The following is a 22,468-nucleotide window of genomic DNA, read 5'->3' as shown; positions in this document are numbered from 1 at the left end:
TGAGGAAAATAGTGACAGACCCTTACCTCCAGGCTGAAATTGATGAACAAAGAAATCAATTAAGTGTATCGGTATTTGACTAATTGAAGTCAGACAGCCCAACAGTCTAGTTATGCTCAAAGGAAAGTACTGAATTCACCTACAGAATTAGGTGCTTTACCATGTAGAACCAGCTTAGAGCAATCAGAAAAATCAGTCTTATGATGAGATATAAAAAGAATATAATATCTTTTATTTCTGAAACTTTTCTACGTTAAGTTATGTAGAGCTAAAATTAAGTTTCAAGCACCAGGAGTTAAGAGTTTAGGTGGTTCTGTGGGATCATTATTCAGGGATGTGTCTAGACCCTGCTGGAGTGGCCGAAGCTGGCAGGAAAAGACCCAGAGCCAGGATTTGTCATCCTAGGATGTCCTCCATAATGGTTCCATGTGGGAGCCCATGATTGGATTAACAAGTTGTAACACATCCCAGCCACCTTTCAACTTTAAGAAGAAAAAATGTGCTTAGTAACTGCTTTTAAGCAAGCGCCTGTGCATCCTCACTCCTGTCTCCTTGCCATAAAAAGCAGAGACAATGCCTTGCTTGCATATTTGAGGTTACAGATAGCACTCTGCTTATTGCACAGCAATGACCCAGGCCGTCAGCTATAAACGCCGGGCTTGCGTGGTGTTAGATAGTCTATTATCCCCAAAACAGGGACCAGGCTGGTCTGGTGGTCTGCTTTGTATTTAACATGTCTAAAAAATGTATCTTGTTCCCCTCACCCCATGACTTCCCTAAAGGTAAACTAAGCCTTTGTACTCATGGTGGAGTCTACAATCTTTGTCTCATCCCTTCTTTCCCCAAGTTCCTGCCTACTATCTGACAACTGTTAATGACTTTTTCCTTTGATTATACACAATAAATATGGGAGCATTTGAGAGACTCGTGGAGTTGGCTCCCTAATCCCTCTCGCTTTCTTTCCTTTTTCCACAGTCTTGAGTAATTCATTCCGTGTAGGTAAGACTTCCGCCAGCCAGAACCCACAGTTCCAGGTGAGAAGGATGCAGGCTTTATCTCTCCTACCCGAGGGAGAGAGAGGAGATAATTGAGATATGCTCCCCTGTGGTCCCTTCCTGCCCCAGGGCCACTCCAGTTCACCTGCAGCCTTCTAGCATCTGCTCACAGGGCCTCTGTCCCAGGATTGACCGCAGCCTTTTCTTCCCTTGTCAACATTTCCTGTGCCTTTCAGAGGTTGGTCTCTTCTCTGCAATTCAACCCTGGCAGATGTGATGGTGGTCAGCGTGCTGGTGGGCAGTTACTTGGGGACTCCCAGGAGCCATGCTGATTCTCCTGAGTCATTCGGGGTTACAGAACTGTCAAGCACTGCAGGAAGCCCATTCACGTGAGTTCAACACAGCATTACATCACTTTCATTTTATTTTTGAATTTTCAGTGGAGAAATTATTTGTAGCACACTGTTACAGATTTTAGGCCGCCTGCTTTCCTCACCACCATTTCCTTGTTGGCTCTGGTTCTTGTTTTAAGAACCAGGTTTCTTCTCTGGTCATTTGTAGCAGCTGGGCTTGCCGAATCCTTGATTTGCATTTGAAGCAGAATGCATCTTCTTGATGTCAAACTGATTTTCCTTGTCATGTCTGAATATTTCATGTACACTCAGCAACAGTTTCAAGTGAAATGCTCTTGTCCAATTTCGGTTAACTAATATTTGCTGATCTCCTGCTTTCATGCTGAGGGCAGTTTCTTCTTCCTGTAATAAATGTTAGCAATTTGCATTTACTATGGAAGGTACTATCCCGAGGTGCTTTTGTTCTTAACAGTTTTAATACAAATCACCCATTAAAATGTACAGTGGATTTTACTCTATGCCCAGAAATGTGCATCCCAGTCAATCTTAGAACATTTTCATCCCCCCAACAGGAAACCCCGTATGCATAAGCCAACATTATGAACTTCCCCATCCTCCCCCAGCCCCAGGGAGCCACTCTTCTCTCTCTGTGGATTTGCCTGTGCTGAACATTTCATGCAAATCGAGTCACTTCATGTACGTGGAACCGTCTATTTTGACTGACTTCTTTCACACTGAGTAACGTTTTCAATGTTTGTCCACGTTGTGGCCTGGGTCAGTACTCTATGCTTTGCTATTGCTGAATAATATTCCACTCTATGGCTGGGCCCCTCTGTTTTCCCATTCATCACGTGATAGACATTTGAGTTGTTTCTGTTTTTTGGCTCTGAAAATTAATGGCGAAAAGTAATGGTGAATATTCCTGTAGGAGTTTTTATGTTAACATTTGTTTTCAGTTTTCTTACTTGTGTGCCCAGGAAGCAGAATTGCTGGATCATTCAGAAACCAAATGTTCAACTCTCTGAGGACGTGCCAGGATGTTTTCCAAAGTGGCCACGCTGTGTTACGTCCTCACCAGCAAGGGCTGCGAGCTCCGCTTCCTCTGTGTCCTCATTAGTGCTTGTTAATCTTTTTTGGATTATAACCTATTGTAGTGAGTGTGAAGCGGTTTCTCCTAGTTGTTTTGACTTGATTTCCTTTAAAACTAATGTTATTGAACACCATTTCATTGTGCTTATTGGCCATTTGTATATTTTCCTTGAAAAATATCTTTTCAGATCCTTTATTCATTTTTTAATTGAGTGGCCTTTTTATTGTTGACCTGTGGAAATTTTTTTTTGATACACAAATTCCTTATCAGATAAATGATTTGAAAAAATTTTCTCCTGAGTGTTGTTTTTTCACTTTCTGGATGGTGTCCTTTGAAGCAAACTTTTAAATTTTAATGAACTCCAATTTATCTCTGTTTTCATTGTTCCTTGTGCTTTTGGGGTAATATTTAATATCTGATGTATTTTATTAAAACTTGTATATATAAAATAACTTAATTCTTAGGACCGTTTTAGGAGATGGGTGCGGTTGTTGTCCCCAGTCTATGCATTGGAGACTGAGATGCAGAGAATTTCACTGAAATATCAGTGTCAAAGCTACCCAGAGCTGTGGGAATTCAGACCCTCATGTTTTTCCATAGCATCTGAGCTCTTCACCAACATGCTCCACTCTTTCCAGGAATCGTTAATGAAAAAGTCTTTACTTTTTTGATTTCTTGTTATATTTTTTTCTCATTTGGGACCTCAAATTCTCATTTTCTTTTCAGATATCAGTGTAGATTTATTTTAGGTCTCATGTAGGGAGAAGCATTGCTATCAGTTAACTTCTTTATTACTCACTCTCCAGTGATGATTGTTGCTAGTTGACCTAATCAAGTCATGCTTAAGTCTTTCCTGCTCATGACACTTACAGCAGAGTCATGACTATTAGAATGCTCAAAGAAGAAAGTACGTGATTGATTTTATTTTGCCAACCAATCAAACCAATCAAATAAAACCCCGGTGTTGACACAGGCTATAAGCCCTCCAGAATAGGGTCACTGTCTTCCTTGTGTTTCATTTGTTGGGTCACAGTGTCTGGATAGTGCCTTGCTGTCCAGCAGTTTTGTGAGGATACGGTGTTCGTGAATCATTGTAAGGACAGAATTTTGACAACAGACTGTGTTGTTCATTTCACGAGGGAAAAGGTAATATAGAATTACTGCTCAGATCTGTTTTAAAATTAAGCTTTGAATTTTGAGAATAGTTCAAGAAACCATAAAAAGATTTTTTTCACTAATTTTAGATCTATCTTAGACACATTATGCTTACATAGCAGAGTAATGTATCAAGTAGATTTGACAAGAGGAGTGTAATATTGATTATTTGTTTTAGTTGAAATATTCTACCTGGGATAAAGTAATCAGTGCCTTTAAATGAACAAATATGTTTGTATTTCTATGCAACATGGGAGCAGACTTCATATGTTTCTATATAATATATATGACTGTGTGTTTTAATATTTCTGTCAGTGTTTTAATAGTTTTCCAGCAATTTTGTAACTTTAGAATTCTTCTAAGAAAATCACCCCCGATTCTAGTGCAGTTTGTACTGTGTATCCTGTCTTATGCATGGGATTCCACTGTCCCCTCAGTGAGGAATTTCCTCTCCTATTGTGTTAGTAGCAGAGTTAAAGGAACAGTGATATCTAGGCCTTTGCTCTCCATGTGTTTGCAGTTGGCTGTCAGTCACGATTTTCCCTTTCCAGAGTTTTCACTGTTAAATAAGTATTTCGGAAAATAACTATTAATATGTTGCATTGGTCTCCCTTGAAACTTGACGTCTTTGTGCTTTTCAGTTTTCAGTTTATGAAAAATGCCACTGCACTCTTGTTTTTAAGTTGTCCTTTTTCAATAGATATTTGTTTATCTCTTAATTGATAAAATAATTTTTTCCAAATGAATGAATCGTTGTGCATGTTTTAAAGGATAACTTACTTTTTATTTTTCTTATTGTAAGTTATATTCATTGTAGAGAATTTAGTAAATAAGGATAAACACAGTAATAACTTCACAATGGCCTCTAATCTCACCTGGAGATACAGTTGTAAGGTTTGAAATTGAGAATTACAAGTCCTCTCAAATTTTTCTTTTTCAAGTACGTTTTGGTTACTGAGATCCTCGAATTCCCATTTGAATTGTAGCAGCAGATAGTCAGTTTCTGCAGAGGAGCCCGCTGGGATTGTGATCGAGACCACGTTGAATATACGGATCGCTCTGGGGAGCACTGCCAACCTAAGAGCACTTTCTTTTGATAGAGGAATGTGTGTGGAGTGTCTGTCCTGATATTTAGGTCTTCTTTAACTTTTTCTCAACAATGCTTTGAGTTTACAGAGTATTATTTTACTTTAATTATCTTTGCCTTTATATTGAGGACAAGTGTGCAAGGTACCGGGATCAGAAGTGTATTTGAGCCCCGCAACTTGCTGCCACCATGGACGCTGTGCTTTTGCTTCGCCCGCTGTACAATCTTGCACAGAATAAGACCTCAGTAACTCTCTCTTGAAAGAATGATTGTATGATGGTTGGATGATGCTTGAGAGTCATTGTGATGATTTTTTCCCCCAGCCTTTCCCCAGTTGTTAACTATGCCCTTTCTCTTCCTAAACTCCAGCCTGGGTTTCAGCCTGCCTGTGGCATTGATTTTCCCTGTCTGTGGACTCTTCCTTTCACTGGTTCATGATAATGTTACATGTGGGCTGTGGAAACTTGCTAGATGTCAAGAAAGAAAAAATCCATTGTATGCTAGTATTTTTAGAGTGTGTTATTGTTTTATCGATTGAAATTAATTGAGGCTACCCCCTGAGCCCTCCAGTGAGCTCTTTTGACCTTCCTACAGCTGATACTGATCTAGTTGCTGCATGTGCCCTTTCCCCAGCCTTGATTTTGTAATTGAATAAGTCACCATCACGGGAGCCCTCTCTTTAAAAGATGAAGAGAACATTTGCTCCTTCTCCCTGTTTGGGGACTTGGATGAGATGAGATACCAGATAAAGAATGGAGCCCCACCTCATTCTGACCCCCGCTCTTTCCGTTCCTTTCTCCAGGGGAAAAGAGTACAATTCAACAGTATAAAGATTGATTGTGAGCTAATGAGACAGACAAGACAACCGATAATTTATTAAATACCCTTTCATGCTAGAAACAAATGTATTATACACACAAACAGCACACAAATCACGGTAGTACCATGGTTACAAACGTGGGTCCGAGTTCGAGTCCTGCTCTTGAGAGACCAGTCCTGTGAGATGGAGAACTGGTAGGTTGGATTAGCCTCTCCAGGACTGGTTTTCTGTCCTGCAGAGACGGGGCTCGCTAGGCGTCCCCCCCCGTAGAGGTGCTGTGGGGTGTAAATGACGCGCGTGGGCAGCTCGAACACAGCTGCACGTTCCTCGTAAGTGCAGGGTAGCATAGATTTTGCGGTGATGGCTTTATGACCACCCCGTGTAGACTCTCAGTGCTCCGAAGGGATGCCTTGTGGTTTGGAGATGGGATTCTCACTTCTGTAAATACCCAAGTATAGTGTTATTGGGCCTTGCTGATTTGAGTCTATTCTTTAGAAAGTACATATTGTAGATATATTTTTCAAGCATGCATGCTGTTTTTCTTTTACTATTTAAAGTTCTACCCTCTCATCTCTTGGTGTGACTTTTCATGGAATCCAGGAAACAGTCCTAAGCTACCTGCCTCTTCACACTTTTCCGTGGTGGTTTCCTTCCCTGAGTAGAAGAGGGTTTTGCATAGGAAATTTTATTTGTTCCCCTTTTCTTGGAGTCTCTCTCTCTGTCTGCCCATCTCTCACCTCTGAATCTGTCCATTTCTCAACCCACTGATTCTTCTGACATGTTCCAAAACGCATTTCAGGCAGCTTACAGAAGAACAGATACCAAATAAACAGGTGAGAAAATGGGGCCAAGTTCAGACAGTGAGGCTAGGAGGCAACCCAGTGTGAGGGTTGCAGGCGTGAGACACACGCCTCTGCCCTGTGACTTATAAGATCGACAGCAGCAGTGTGCCTCAAGCTCCCAGTAGACACACGGAAGCAGAGTTTGTGGGAGATGCTCACTGGCTGTGAAATAAATAAGTGGCTTAGGAGAAGCTCAGCCTTTCCAGCTACTAAGGCTCAGGAGAATATTTTGAGTGTCTTCCAAAGTCAGAGTTTGGCATCTTTTCTTTTTTCAGAGTTCTATGTATAGTTGGTTACATTCTATACCTGGAAATTTCTCCAAAACTGCTTCCCACGTGAGCCCCATGGCTCGGGAATTGGGTGGTTCTGCTCATTGACGGGGGTTGGCCAGAAACAGAAACTGAGCCTCAAAGGAGACTGGGATTTGTCAGTTATGTTTTGTCAGTGCTGTAGGGTTCAAGAAATGCTTTCACAGGTTCTCTGCATCTGAGGTGACAGCGTGATCTCTTACCAGCATCAGGAGCTCAGGGCCACGGGATGGTGGGGGCTGACTGCACTGCCGTCAAGACAGCTGAGCTAGTCACTGCAGGTGTGGTTCTTTTACATACAGCATTTCATGTTCTTTACTAGAATGTTTCAACAGGGAGTTAATTAACTGAGTTAATTAACATTTAATAAATATGATGCTTTGTTGAAAAGACAGTTATAGGCAGAATATAAGCTGTGAAGTCTTTAAAAACAGTTTCATTATTGAAATTTCATTTGGGAAGATACACAGTTTATCTTATATATGCCTGTCTTTTAAAGTAACAAAGAAACAAGACAGAAAAAGCAGAGGATGATTTCTGTTCTTCCTCTCGGCTTGCAGGTGCCCTCACCCCCAGTAGCATCAATTGAGACACCAGCACTGACACTGGCCGTACTCAGGACTGCCTCAGCCCTGAAGACACTGCTGACAAATAGAAGGGGGCCACGCCCTGTTACAGCAGGTGCTCTCACTTTGTGGGTAACTGCGTGGTGTTAATCAGGATCGCCCGTCCTACATTGTGTGATGCTGATGTCTTGTCTCCTAGTTACTTGTTTCTCTAAGTATTCTTGTATTATTCTCCAATGCGTAGTACTACACACCTAAAAATGCTTTTTTCAGATGAAAAAGAATGTGCATTTAAAATAATAAGTCTGAAAAAGGGGGCAAAAGAGGCTATCCTTGTCCCGCTATTCAAAGATAATAATTAACACATTAACGTATATTTTCGTCAGCGTGTATCACCTCTGTCATAAAAAATCAGAGAGCACTCTGTGCCTGTTTACTGTGTGGACAATTCCATTTTCCATTCGACTTTTTGTATGTTTTTCTACAATATTCTATCTCCTCTGGCATGATTTTTGATGACCAGTATAGCATTCTGTCTTGTGGAGGCATCGTCCATTTTACTTCGGAGTTAAATAAACTTTTAAATTCCAAGTATACTTAACTGAAATACTGAAAAGAGAACTGTGGTGGTAGAGGAAGGCCCCTACCTCCCTTCCCCTAATTTTCTGAGACTAAAAGCTGTTGAAAATTTGGTATATATATTTCATGACCTCTATGCCTATGACATACATATATACACACATATGAGAATTCCATGTATACGTGTGTGTATATATGCTTTATTTAAAAATGAGACCATACTATATGTTTTTCTGCAGCTCGCTTTAATCACTCAGGTGTATATCATAGACGTCCTCCCACTCCAGACTCACACAGTCCTTTCAGATAGAGTAGAGGGGTCTCCTGATTTGCAGGTGTGGTCTCTTTCCTACACACACCTTTGGTGAGAGAATGCTGTGGAGAAGGCCCTGGACCACGGCTAAACGCCGGCTCCCTCAGTGCTCGCAGCTCGCCGTGATTTACCACATCATTTTCTTGATGGTGGACAGTTAAGTTTTCTCCATTTTCCACTGTCAGAAAGGATATTTGACTGGCATCCTTCTTGTACAGGCATTCCTGTGATCTTTTATGAGTATCCCTTTAGTTAAGGCTTCTGGAAATTTAGTCCCTGGATGTGACATTTACATTCATCACAGACTCCTTTCAAGTGACTCTAGAAATTCCTTCCATAGGGGAATGAAAAGATACACAATTACTTATGTAACCAATTTTCTATTACTGGATATGATTTCACTTCAGTTTTTCTTCCCACCATTGTTAACAGTGCTGTGTAAATGCCCTGATGGGTACATCTTTTTGGACTAAATTTTTTTTTTCCTAAAGGAAACGATTCCTAGAAGTGGTGTTGAGTCAGTGTGTACGTACGTTTTTCAGAGTTTACATTTCCATTGACATGTCATCCTCTGAAAATGTCGCTCATGGTTTCTTCTCCCACAGATGGACACTAGCTAGAGTATCTTTTAAAAATATTTGCCAATATATTTGGCAAAAGTGCTTTTTCATTGTTTTAGTTTGCATTTGATGACCAGTGAGGTATTGAGCATTTTTCACTCATTAGCCATTTGACTTTTTTAAAATGAATGATTCCTTTTATCCTTTGCACACATTTAAGTGGAGGAGCTTCTTGTTGCTTTGTGACAGCTCTTTGTATGTTATGAACATTAACTTCTTGTCTTCATCAACGTGTGTCACAGAGCTTTTTCTTGTCATTTCTTGCCTTTCATTTTGTTCAGGAGGATTTTTACTTTGGTTGTGTCTCAAAATATTCTTATGATAGTAAATGTCTTCCTTATGGGTTTTATCTTTGACATTATTCTTAAAAATACTTTCTTATACTGGAATAAATCTCCTCTGTAGGTTTTTTTAAATCTCTAAGATGGAGATGATAATAGTGCTTGTTAATGTAAGGCTAAGTTGAGTTAATAAGAGCAAAGTGTTGTATTTGCTGTTATTAGTACTTTTTAATATTTACATCACTGTGTGTAATTTATCTTGTGGTCCTTCTTAGAGGAATAGTATTTATTCTTTCCAGGTAATTCTCTGAATGTCCCAGGACAATTATTGATGTCATACTTTTCTCTTTGATTTGAAATCCCACCTTTACAAAATATTTATGTACACTAGAGTCTCTTTTTGAGCTCATGGTTCCCTTCTGTCAATCTGCCTTCCTTACTCCAGCACCATAACTTACATATTGAGAATTTATTTAATAATTGTCAGTCTGAATATTTTTTGATTCTTTTCTTCCATCCCAAATTTTCTTGTCCAGTATTATGATTTTATTATTCCTGAAGAATTCCAAAATATTTTGTTCAAGTTAAAAAAAAATCAGATTGGAGTTGTCATGGGATTTTTTAGTAAGTTTTGAATTATTCTGATGAGAACTTACATCTTTACAAAACTGCTTTCCTCCATGCAATTTGTTGATGTCTCTACATTCACACCTCTTACTTTACCCCTCAGTACAGTCCTGAACTTTCTCCATTTAGAACATGGGCATTATTTTTGAATTTATTCCAGATTATTATTTATGTTTTTGTCAATTTTGTAAGTGAAAACTTTTTGCTATTATATTTTTAAACACTTAAAACTGAAATTTAGAAAGGAAGATTCAGTTTGTAAATACTCACTTTGTAACTTCTCATTTAAAATTGTAAGTATTAAGTACTTGTTCCAGAATCCTTTCTTTTTGTTTTTAAAAATTTGTGTTGAATTTTCTCAAAATGGTCATAGCTAAGTAGTATAGGTGGGGAGACAGGTGGAGAGAGGTAGTGTGGCTCATGTACAAACTGTGAGCAGTTTCATGGCTGCCTTTAGGTTGGAGAAGCCACAGAAGAGCCCAGGTTAGACAAGGAATGGCTTTGTATGCACTAGAAAGCCAGCTTTCCTGCCTGTATGTTGAAGCCTGGTGAAGCCTGGTGGGCGTGGCAGGTAGATGATCAAGGTCTGATCAAGGTCATTGGCTGCACAGAGCACTGTGTCTGTGAGAACTGGTGACCATTGCCATGGGAAATGCTTGGTGCCAGGAACAATGCAGGGGAGCTGGGGAGCCTGTGTTAAGGATTTTCCAGTCCTGGGAGTGGGAAAATCAGACTCTGCATTCAGATCTGAGTTTGAATTAATCCTCATTAGTTTACTGGTCCTCTGACTTTTGTCAAGTTATACATCCTGTTTGAACTCCTGCTTTGTTGTCTCTCAAAACAGGAGAATTACAGCCTGCTGCTAGAGTGTTTGATCAGGGTAAATGTTTTGTGTCTATAAGATGCCACGTACAGTCACAAGCTCAATGAGCAATGAGCTGTCCCCTCTCTTCTGCAACTCAGTGCTCGATAAGTCATCAGCAGAAAGCGAGTCCGTAATTTGTATGTGGTGCAAGGAAGAACAAAACTACCGTCTTGCCTTTCCCTGGCAGTATTCTTACTTCTTTCCTTCATGTACCTCTTTCCTCCTTCACTCTCCCATTTCACCTCCTCCACCAAGAGCCTGAGACTCTCTCAGAACACTAGATTCAAATTATTTAAATGTTGGCTCATCCCCATGAAATGACAGTGACTTAAAAAAAACTGTACAAATCCCAGAATTCTTTGTATTTGATTTACACACACACACGCGCACGCACACACACACACATCAGGCTACTTCCCATTTGCTGAGGGAGAAGGACCACTTTTTCTGAGTTTTCATTTACTGAGCGTGAGAGCAGTCTCTTAAGCAGAATTTCACCTGGCTTCAAGCATGGTTTTTTAAATTGGATTTCTGCTTTGTGTCCATAAAAATATTCTCCTATTAGAAGACAGGAAGTGGAGACATAGATATTCTGCTGAGATATTGGTGTTATCATATTTGAGTTATAATGGACATAAGAAAGCATAGAGTCATAAATTTTTATGGGTGAGAATCCATGATGTTGTAACTTGGACAAGAAACTGGGTCTCCTGCCTTCGTGTCCACGCGGGTGAAGAGGCAACTGGGTGGGGGGTGGCAGGGAACCTTCTTGCTCGAGTTCCAGGTTCTTGTTAGTTTTTATTGCTCAGCTGCCTTTAGTTTATGTCCATGATGCCTCTCATGGGAAGGTCACTATGTCCTGAGAGACTGAGTTACTAATCAACAAAATGCTCTGGACCCACTCATATTTTCCAGAGTTTTTCTGCTGTCCTGCTGACATTTTATATAAATGAGACCTAACAAACTACTGGATATAAAATCCTTATTGTTATCATTTGCCCTCGAGTTCTATAGGAATGGGGTGCTGTCGCAGGCTGTCTAAGGCTAGATCTGAACAAAGATAGGGTGATAGGCTGTGCTGCTGTACCCTCCCCAGTCGAATGGGATTTCCACCTTAGTTTTTAGAATCAGGCAGATGAGTTCAAATCTTGTCTTTACCAGTTATTATCTTTGTGACCTTGGGGAAGTAACTACTTTTTGGGGTTCCAATTTTCTTTATCTGTAAATAAGTTCAGTATTTATTTTAGGGTTTTTGTTTTAGAATTGAATGAGCTAATTCCCTAATTTATTCCTAAAATACTGATCACATGGTTCTATGCTGATGCCTTAGTAGTTGATTACTAAGGGACTCAACAATGAGAATGGGGGTGGGGCCACCTGGATCATAGAGCTTATATTCCAGGATACGCTTGTAAAAGACAGGATTGTAGTGGATTTTTAGTAAATGTCCATTCCTTTCCTAATCCCCATTGATTGTGTATATATCTTTATACTAATATATGAACAATTTTTTTGCAATTTAAATCTCTTTATAGTATTTAAAAATGTAACTATAACAAAAATACGTGAAATAAAATGACAACTTTAATTTTCCTTTCAATAAACAAAACAAAAAAAATAGAAAAGAAAAAACAGTATTGAAGGTGTAGAAATAATTTTATTTCTGTGGAATCAACTCCCTATGTTAGTTTTTTCCGTTGTGTTGTTAAACAGCATATAAAATTGATAGGTTGTGACTTCAGTGTTGATAGCTAGGTGAGTATAGTTTCTTTTTGTGGTTGTCTTTGTTGAATTATTTGCACTAGATCATAAATGATGTGCGTGTTACATATTTGAAACGAGGAAACATTGGAGACATACTACCTCCAATGCAGTCATTTTGTTACCGAGTCCAAACTCGTACTTCTCGCCACATGACAGGCCAATAAACCGGGAGATGAGGTGTTGGAGCAAGGAAGAGTGACTTTACTTGCAACGCTGGCAGACCCAGAAGACGGCAAACTGATGTCCTGGAGAACCATCTTCCCCAAGTCAGAATTCAGTCTCCTTTTATACTAAAAAGGGGCGGGGTTGTGGTTGGTTGTTGCATACTTCTTGCTTTATGAATTGTTTGTCCTTTGAATCTGCTGTTCTTGTAGCTGTCCATGTTGATCAAATCATGGTACCCCTGTAAAACCTCCAAAAAACAAAGGCTATTCTCTATTATGCAACTTGTCATCTCTACAGAAGTGCAGATTAGGTAACATTTTTAAAGATCAGGGCCAGGAGAATAGGCTTTCCTGTAGATTTCTGGCTAAAGGCACCTTTCTTTTTCAAGTGGTGCAGAGCTACCAAGTCTGAGCCTGGGAAACAAGGCACAGGTTTAAACCCAAAGGAACAGATCTAACATAGGGTAAAAACTGTTATATTTTATTACAATTCCCTTTCCAGCTTCATAGATAATTTTAGTAAGAAACATGAGCAATTTTGTATTTTTGCTTCTTAATAACCGATAAGTGGACCAACTATATTTTTGTGAGCAGGGATGCTGTGCAGGCATTGGGGTGACAGCAAACTCTTGTTGGGGGTGGCCGACCCTGCAACATCTCTGATGCCCCGTGAGTGTTGGTGAGGGTCCTCGTAGCCAGGGGCTCTCTTCAGGAACCAGCATATGGGCATTGACCTCTGGAGAACTCTTTTTCGGCTGCAGGAATTTTTTTCAGATATTGAGATTGAAAAATCACTCCAGCTGGGAATAATTAGGGAAAAAAGCAAAAGGAAAAGGGTTTGGAGTAGAGTAGAAGAGTAGGACATAAGATCACGGAGCCTGAGTGCTTGGCAGCGGGGCCTCGGGAGAGAGGGGAGCAGAGGTGTGGAGGGGCCTGGCTCTGGAACCAGCTCCTGTAATTGTCCCCGTGCCCAAGCCACATAGCATTAAATTGGCCTGGGCCACCTCTCTGGGCTGGATATCACCCTGGACATAAACATGAGAATCGAAGGTAAGGGGTGGGCAGCACTCACCTAGGGGATCACTGAGGACATCGTTCAAGTCCACAGTACCTTTTCTGGTCATGTGTCTTCACTTGTCCTTTATCTCAGGATCTGAGAAGCAGGAGTAAGGAACTCAGGGAGAGATCCAGGAAAATATCCGACTGTGTTAAGAGAGGACAGAAAAAGTGAAACGGGGAGTGAGGACACTTGCAGCAAAGTAAAATGACTTCACATCTATTGCACAGAGCTGCAGGTGTAAGAGAGCCTAAGCCTGTCTCAGATTGCAGGGGACAAGCAGAAAGGAATGGCAAAATTTCCACTGACAATTGAAATTTTGTTAAATACCCTGCTACAGTTGTTTGTATCACTTGAATGAATGCAGGCATATTTCTGTGGGCATTTATAGGTTCACTCAACCCCACCAGCCCCTCTTGCCCCCATCGGAGATGGGCTTTCTCAAGCACAGTGCCCATTCTGCTAGGGTGGAAAACGCTGCTGGTCCTCTCCTGGGGCCGGGCTGCTGCAGGGCACTGAATCCCCGAGGCACGGCCTGTGATACACGACAGGAACATCTCTCCTCTTGACTGGGGGCCTCCATTTCCCCTGCAGTGTAAGAATGTCAGTGACTGAGTTAGAAGCATGCTTCCAAGCTGTCCATGTCCTTGGCATCCAGAAGCAGAGCCTGGAAGATTCCAAATTTATCCAGAATGCGGTCTACATTGACCTTCAGCAGGTGAGTGTATGTCCTTACACAAGTGGAGGAATTACTGCAGTTTTCCTGGAAGTTTCTCACCACTAGTCCATCTGATTTTTCTGTACAAAGGATTCAGTATGGCATGCTAAAAACTCTGGAGTGAGAACTTGAAACCCTGATGAAGAGGATTATTTATTTCATTTCTCTACATGATACTCTTTTACTTTTAAATTTCAGAATTTTTGGTTGTTTCAGGAATTTTTGGGGGGGTTGGAGAATCATCTTTGCTCTTACCATCTTTGCGACCTGTTGCTTTGTGCCTCTCACCTGTCTTCTGTCACTTGTGAGGCGGTTCCATTTGTGACCCTGTCCGGGTTGTTCATGTTATAAAACATAAAGTCTGTAAAAGTACAGTCCCTTTCTTCAGAAGACATTCCACAAATACTCCTTTAACCTGGGTGTGGTTTTAACAAGACAGAATCATTAGAACATGTCCTTGCAGGTTGCTAGTGCAAAATCCCAAAATCAGTAGTCTAGCTCAACATCTAAAATCTTTCTAATTTACCTTGGAATTGTATGGATAAGTGAAGCAGTTTGCTAAGAACTCAAGACCAGGTTTAGAATACAGGCTGGTGTAGCTCAGCAGGTCCTCCCAAGCTGATGCTCTGCCAGAGGGAGGGGCGGAGGGGAGAGGGCGGGTCCTGCCCTCCCTGAGGTGACAGTTTCATGGCAAAGACTTTCACCGGGTGAAGAACTTGGAGTTTCTTCTAAGAAGAGTGGGTCTGAAAAGAGCCCAAAAAGCACGGGAGTGACACAATCCCATTTGTCTCAAGTAGGGGAGAGCAGCTGTGGGGCCAATTAGGAGACTCGTGAGTCCAGGTGGGCAGTGTTGGTGGCTTCCTCTTGAGCGGTGGGACGGTCAGTGTGTAAAAGCGAACATATTGAAGGCATGTTTAGGTGGTAAAAAGGAAAGGATGAATGCTGTCTGTGAATGTAGGATGGAATAAGGTCCAGGTTTCTGGCTGGATTAATGAGGTAAATGATGGTCCTTCTGTGCTCTGAGGAGGGAAAGCTGCAGAGGGAGTTCTGCGGAAAAGTGATGAGTTCAGCTGTGGGTAAAGTGAAAGGCTGTTAGATGTGGTCTGGGAGCTCAGGTGAGAGCCAGTAGTGAGTAGGGGGAGGGGAGAGGGACTTTCAAATAATTTTGTCTTGTGAACATACAAATAAGTATGAGTAATGACACAATTAACACCTCTATATTCTGGATTAAAAGCCCAGTAACAGTTTGCTATACTGACTGCAGAGTTTCTTAATATTTTTTAATAGAAATAAATAGAAACAAAATAGTGGAGTTAGTGAACATCTTAGAGTAGATGTGTGTCCTGGTATGTATTTTTATACCTCATCTGTGTATAACCATAATCTACAAAAAGTTATCTTGCTTAGCATAAGAGTTAAACAGAGGGCCTTGACACACACTGTTGGGGGTTGAAGCTGCTCTTCTCGGGCAAATTATGGACCTTCTCTTTACCTTAGTTGCATCGTCTGTGACTGCTCCCGAGCCCTTATCACAGCTGATTTCCTAGACTAGATGTTGGGAGGGAGGCTGCTGAAGGGAGTAAGAGGTGGCAACTGCTAGGGATATTGAAGACAGAGACAAAACAGATTAAAGCCGATAAACTGAGTACAAATACCCTCAAAAGAGAAGGAATCCCGCAGTGTTTTGAGCCACTTAGCGTAAGGGAAACAAAATCACGTGGATCCAAACTCTTGAGCATTGTGGGTGGGAGGGTGCCTTCATAAAAGTGTTGAGAAAAGGCCTCTTCGTTTCCTTTGATGTTACCAGTGGAGGATGGGGTGCAGAAGCGAAACCCCCCTGCTTCACAGTTGAAGGTGCTGTTTTGTGCAAAACTGACCAAAATTTGGAAACCAGTCATCAGCGATGCTGGCAAATGAAGAGGCTTCTGGATTGGGTGGGGCACTTGCTGTGACTTCCAGGTGACCTGCTGGCTGGGGGCTGTGAGGCGGGCAGTAGGTTTGCAGGGTGGCCCGGGCATAATCCCTGGCTCTGATGCTGCTGGTCTGATTAAAAGACCTGGGCGCACGCTGTCCTAATGAGGCAGCTCGGGATGTGGCCTGGGACACCTGCCGTGCTGAGAGCCAGAAGAGGGCTCCCCTGAGGGGGTGTCCCTGTGGAGAGTGGAAACGTCCTCCTGCAGGGGAGGAAGAGCCTCTGAGCATCGGGCCAGATGCACAGGCAAGATTAGCCTGAGCAATGAGTTTTCCGGGAGCCGGAAGTCATACAGTAGACCAAACCGCCTTGTTCCTGAGAGACTGGAGGGAAAAGATGCTGAAAAGGCAGGCTAGGGTCAGACCCTGTGGTGGGTTATGAGTGACAGGAGAGGACTGTTAAGACAGGCACGAGAGAACCCTGTGGGCGTCCCAGCTGGGGTGTCATGCCAAAGGGAAGAGCAGAGTTATGGACTTTGCCAGTTACTAGCTGTGTGACTTTGAGCAATATCACCCCACCTCTCTCTGTATATATCTTCACCTGTAAAGTGACACAGTGACAAGTCGTGTCATTAGAAGTATTAGTTTAGCTCTGATCCTCTTTGTCCAGTCCTGTCAGTGCTTCCCTGTAATGTTCTGCAATGGCTGCTCTTACCCTGAGAAGGGAGGGCATAGAGGGACATTGTAATTCCCGTGGGCAGGAAGGGGTTGCTTTAAAAGTAGACATGTAACCTCCTGCAGCTGCAGACCTGCAGGCAGTTTGGTTGACGGTCCTTGAAAGGACATTGGAGGCCTTAGCGTCGTCTTAAGTCTTGTTTCCCCTTGGGGACCAGATTTGCCTTTGGGGAATGATGTTGAAGATTTGAGCTTCTAGCAAAGTTGTTTTCAGAAATGGGTATATACGTAAAATATCATATAAAATAAAATGATTTATTTAACGTGTGTGACTTTGTAGCTTTTGAGAACAGCTCTGTTGGCCTGGTCTCTACGGAGGACACCAAGGGTCAGCAGAGCATGCAGGAGGGCAGGCAGCCTGCAGTGCTGCTGCGGGGGGTTCTCCCCAGCATGGTGCACTGCTGAGTTCACTCTTCTATGAGTTTGGTTGCCAAAGGAGCAGACAGCAAACTAATGAGTTCTGTAGGGATTGTATAATGACAGGAAGAAATAGGAATCTGGAGATTTTCTGGATAAACACGCTTTTGGTTCCTGATTCAGTGTGTTCCATTACAGAATTGATGAGTTGTGTCTATTCTGGAACGTCATTGAAATAAACGTTCAGCCTAAATGTTAAGGGCTTTGTTCTATTTGGCTGGAGGACTCGAGCCGGGATGACAGCCTCTCAGTTCACTCTGAGGGACTTCTCCCAAGAGGCAGGGGAGGAGCTAGGATATATAGAAGCTTTACAACAAAGACCAGGTAATTGGAACACTAAAATATTGCTTCTTATCTAAAGAAAACCAGATATCTCAAGTTCAAGTATTTAGTGCTTTTCTATGTATGGTGGGAAGCAAACATTTGGGTCATTGAATTCATTCCTTTGGCAAGCACCTGGCTATCTAGGGCCAGTATCCTGTCCTTTCTTACTCTGAGTCTGCTCAGAGGGCACCACTGTGAGTGGCTGAGAGGCCGGGCTGCAGGCATGCCCTCGCTGGGTGTTGGCAGCAGCCGCTGATGACTTGGATTCAGCATTCTTTGTTTACTGACATGGATGCAGTATTTTCATGCACATTGTAGCATTTTCATTCACAGTGTTCCCCCTTGGTCCTAAATTCGACCAATATTTTGAGAGACATTTCATGACCTATTTTGTCCCACGGTGCTAGGATGGCTCATTCCTAGTTCAGGTGAAGAATCTTCTGAGTTGCCATTCAAGGTGTTAGTTTTTTTAATCAGGCCCTGTTGATACTAAAAGTTCTCTGGATCACCTGTCTTACTACTCTATTATGATCCAGGAAGTGTTTACCCTTCTTTGCTCATTCCCATATCTAGAATTACACTATTATATTTATTTTATTCAGGGTTATAAATTTTATCTGTTTCTTCAAGATGTTTAGCCATCATCAATCTTGTGGGCCTAGTTACACATTGGGAAATGTAACAGACAACAATTTTATAAAATAGACAGGATATAATTAATACAGCTAGTAACGTTAATAAAGTCACGAGTAAGAATTTAATAGTTGAGAAGTTGTATTTTTGGGTTAAAATTTTGCTTGTGTTTCTGAGTTTGATCCTATGAGAAAGTTCATATTTATGTTCAGGGTCATAGCAGGTATTAATTAGCCAGGTGAAGTCTCCCACCTTCTAAGATCAACAGTGGCCTAAAGAGAACTATAATTTCTTTTGAGAATAACATTTCTGAGGGCTATCTAGTTAGAGCCTTGGAGTAGGGAAACCCACCAAGGTAACACAGAAGTACTAGACATAGGTAATTTATCATAAACTTAACAATTGGAGTAGTTCATAATCAAAGGTTGGAGAAATTATCAAAGTAATTTTTATAAAGGCCTGGTCTGGTGTCTTGGGTCAGCTGTCTAGCTCAGATGTCGTCTTCTTCTCATGCTGGTCTGGTAGCTTTTTCTCCATTTGGGCATTGTTTTAAGGTGAGCAGCGCTCTATAGGCCAGTGCACTGCAGGGGATGTTTCAGATAGGAAATGAATCCGAGAGTCCGTTTCCTTCAGCTTTGGTGTGTATGGTCTGGTAAAGAGTACCTGAAAAAGGGTCCTTCCATTCAGGTTGGAGACAGTTCTTTAAGCCATGCCTGTTGCAGTATGTATAATCCCCTGGCTGCAGGTCATGGGGCATTGGAACTTTACCCAAGGATAGATTACTGAGCTTCAGAAACAAATCTAGAGTATCCTTTTCATAATTCAATTAAACTGTACAGCAATGAGACATAACAGCAAGGAATGATCTGGGAAGTGTCTTAGTAAATATGGACCTCAATTAACAAAACTAGAATTTAATATCCACTAAAATATAATTTTTTCTCTCTAAAGTTACCCTCAGTTTTCTCAAATACAGCCAAATCAAGATTAATTTCTTTACAAATTAAATCTGATTATTTGATCATATAGGCTTTTTTATATTGACTGTGTTGGAAGTTTTAATACGGAGTCTCAGGGTAGAATGTTAATAAGGTTTGCTAAGGCCAAGAAAGCCACGTCAAGGCTTTTCATGGATTTCTGCCTTACAGATTTAGGTAAATTCTTTTCTCTTTAAAATCCTTAAAATATCTTTATACTCCTATATCTCTTAGGAGATGACCTCCCTAATTTGTCTGATAGAGCCACTGGGGACCTAAGTATTTTTAGTCTCTTGAGGGATCAGATAGAGAGAAAAGATAACTGTTCCAAGTCTGTATACATAGGTATAATTTATCAAATTGCTGTGAACCATAACTAGCTTAAGGAGAAGAGATTCTTTATGTCTGGTAAACAGGTTAAAAGCCAGTAGTATTTGAAACAATATGAAAAATTATAACCATATTCACCAGGTTACTCAGTCCCATGTAACTAATTCTTTTAATGAGTGTTTTCATTAGAACTTTAAAATTTCTTACCCAGTTTAGTTCAGTGCTATAGTTTGAATTTTATTAGAAATCAGTAAATCTCCTTGAAGAGAAAGCATTTTGCAAAACCATCAGAAGAAAACAATTAACTGTCTATAAATGACAAAAGATTTAAAAGCATGGTTAAACACCGTTACACTATAATCAATAAAGAAACCTGTTCACTATACCCATAATTATCACTGGTAACATTTCAGATATACCAGAATTTTAGGGAGTCCATATAATTTCTACAATACCTATATTAATATTTTCTCATTCAATATAACCTTAGAAGTTTTATGATTCATTTGACAATTCCATGTTATTTAAAATGCCAAATGAAAGTTTATAGTTAAAAATCTCTCTTTGGGATGTTTCAGGGGCCTTCTGTAGCATCCCAAACTTAACTGGAGATTAAAAGAATTTTAATTAATTAAATTAACTTTAATTTAATTAATTATAATTTTATATTTGGGGAGCTTTTTGAAAGATTTCAGAACACTTGATCAGATAAACATATAGATCACTGTAAACTAGTACTAATTCATTAACAAGAAAATATGTCAAAGGTAAAGGCAGAACAGATCAGCTAAGTGGTATAAGAAGTTTTACTATCTGTTACTGAAGGTGGATTAATATTTTAAGAAAATTTTTTCCTCTTAACAGAGAGAAAACCAAATCTAATCTTGTACCAGCTTACTTCTAAGATTCATTTACGTTACCCAATTTGATTCTAAACTTAGCCAATTCTGAGCATGTACAAAACTCTTTCCTCAGGGTTCCTTTCCACAAGCCTTCCACAGCTTTCTATACTTATATTAGTGTGTCCCTTATTTTGTCTTCCATTCAGAAGTAACCAGCTTCAGGAGAAAGTCACTATTTTTCATTAACAAAGTATAATTCCATACTTACATCTTCCTTTACACATTTATATTACTTTCCTAGGATACTGAGATCATTCCCTTACTAACAGAGACTAATTCAGTGTGGCACCAACCATTTATTAATATTTCTAAACACCTTTAGTTTCACTGTAAGAGGAAGTTAAATGTTAAGTAATTCATATTTCAATCTTATTTTATCTGAAAATGGCATAGCTATTTAATAAAATCTTGTCATTTAACTTAATTTAGCACAACTCTTGAATTTAAAGATATCAAACATTTAGAGATTATCTTAAGCATATATTTTAAAAATATATTTTAAATATTTACCCAAAGCTCTCATCTCATTTGCATTTAATTTACTTAAAATTTTACCCCAGCACATTACTGTTATTTTTTTTTTGACAAATCTGCAACAGATATAACAGGATCTTATTTGACTTTCATTAAACCTAGGTACAGTAAAAGTATTATACATAATATTGATGACTTTAAAGATGTTTATATTAATTAGAACATACTTAAACTAAACAATATCAAATATTATCTTAATATTGAATATTTTACATTTCACATGTTGCTGAAAGTCAATTTGTTCAGTTTTTGTCTTAAAAATACTTAATGTTTAAGCTCTTATATTTTTACGTCAATTAAGCAGAGCTCTTTGACTTTGAATTTTTTTTTTTTTTAGCAGTAGAAGTATCTCACTTCTATAATCTGTACACAGGCTTATAATCAGACAAAAGCTAGAGATCTCATAGCTTCACTTTAAAACTTACTTATAAGATAGGTATAATAAAAGTTGCAGTAAGCTGAATTTGCTTGCTCAAATCACTAAGGAATACTATTTATGAAACAGACAGTTAAGATTTCTTCACAACGTCTGAAGGGCCCGTCAGAGTTCTGAGTTCTAAAATGCCAAAAATTTCTTGGCCTTAAGTTCTATTTCGTTGAGGTAATTAGACTCAGTCCTAGGTCACTGTTTGTTGTATTTATATTTCTGATCTGCAAGACAAAGACACTCTCTTCCAGGTCCCCAGAGAACTGCTCTGTCAACCAGACCAATTTTATCTCCTTAATTGGCATTTTTGTGTCAGTGAGAAGAGCTGTAAACAAAGAATTCCATGTTTTAATACTTTAAGCTTTACTTTATCATGTATTCCAAATCTTGCATAAGGCATTTAGTAAGGTCTCTTTTCCTTGAGTTATAAGTTAAACCCAGGGTAAAACTCTAATTATATTTTTTTATTAGCCACTCAATATTAGGTTTTAGATTTACGTTATATTGGACGTCTCATGTATCAATATTAGTTTCCTTTAATTAGTTCAATTAATATTTTCAGAGGGTCAGATATGTGCCCAGCCTTATAATACCAAGAAGGGGAAGCGTTTTTCCACTGAAACATATCTATCCCACAACATAAGCAATAGGATTGTATAAAGACCATTTAAATATACCAATTTCACAATCTTTATCTCAATTTTATTAAATCTTACACCTTTAATTTTTATATTTATTAGGTTTAATCAATAATTCTTATTTCTAGAAGGAGTGCCAGAAGCCTTTTTTTTTTGTGCATTGTATATAATTTTATAGAATTCTCTAGGATGCCCAAGTTTCAGCCAAAGAGCTTAGGCTCTTCTCAGTTTTAATTTCATTAATTGGTCTGTAGTCGCAATAATTGATCAAGTATTTCAGTCTATATGTACATATATTTTAAACTGTGGTAAATAAAACTGACTTGTTTTAACTTTAATGTTGGGGGGGAGTAGGTGATTTCTTTGGTAGTTTTTTTTTTAACTTTACGTAGTGTAGTATCAAAACCTTGTATGTAAATCCAAAAATGTCCATTTT

At 39.8% G+C, this 22,468-nt stretch overlaps 1 protein-coding gene across 1 annotated transcript in view; it reads left to right on the top strand.

Annotated features, from left to right (window-relative positions):
* The window catches only part of LOC140689661 (uncharacterized), a 148,662-nt gene that overhangs the window by 26,004 nt on the left and 100,190 nt on the right, over nucleotides 1-22,468 (top strand). The window contains exons 4-5 of the mRNA XM_072950630.1: nucleotides 12,422-12,531; nucleotides 14,081-14,204. Of these exons, the coding sequence (XP_072806731.1) occupies nucleotides 12,422-12,531; nucleotides 14,081-14,204 (234 nt within the window). The remainder of the gene's footprint in view (nucleotides 1-12,421; nucleotides 12,532-14,080; nucleotides 14,205-22,468) is intronic.

Source organism: Vicugna pacos, chromosome 27 (genome assembly GCF_048564905.1).
Source record: "Vicugna pacos chromosome 27, VicPac4, whole genome shotgun sequence".
NCBI lineage: Eukaryota > Metazoa > Chordata > Mammalia > Artiodactyla > Camelidae > Vicugna > Vicugna pacos.
Note: the sequence above shows the minus strand (reverse complement) of the source record. Positions and strands in the feature narration are given on the sequence as shown.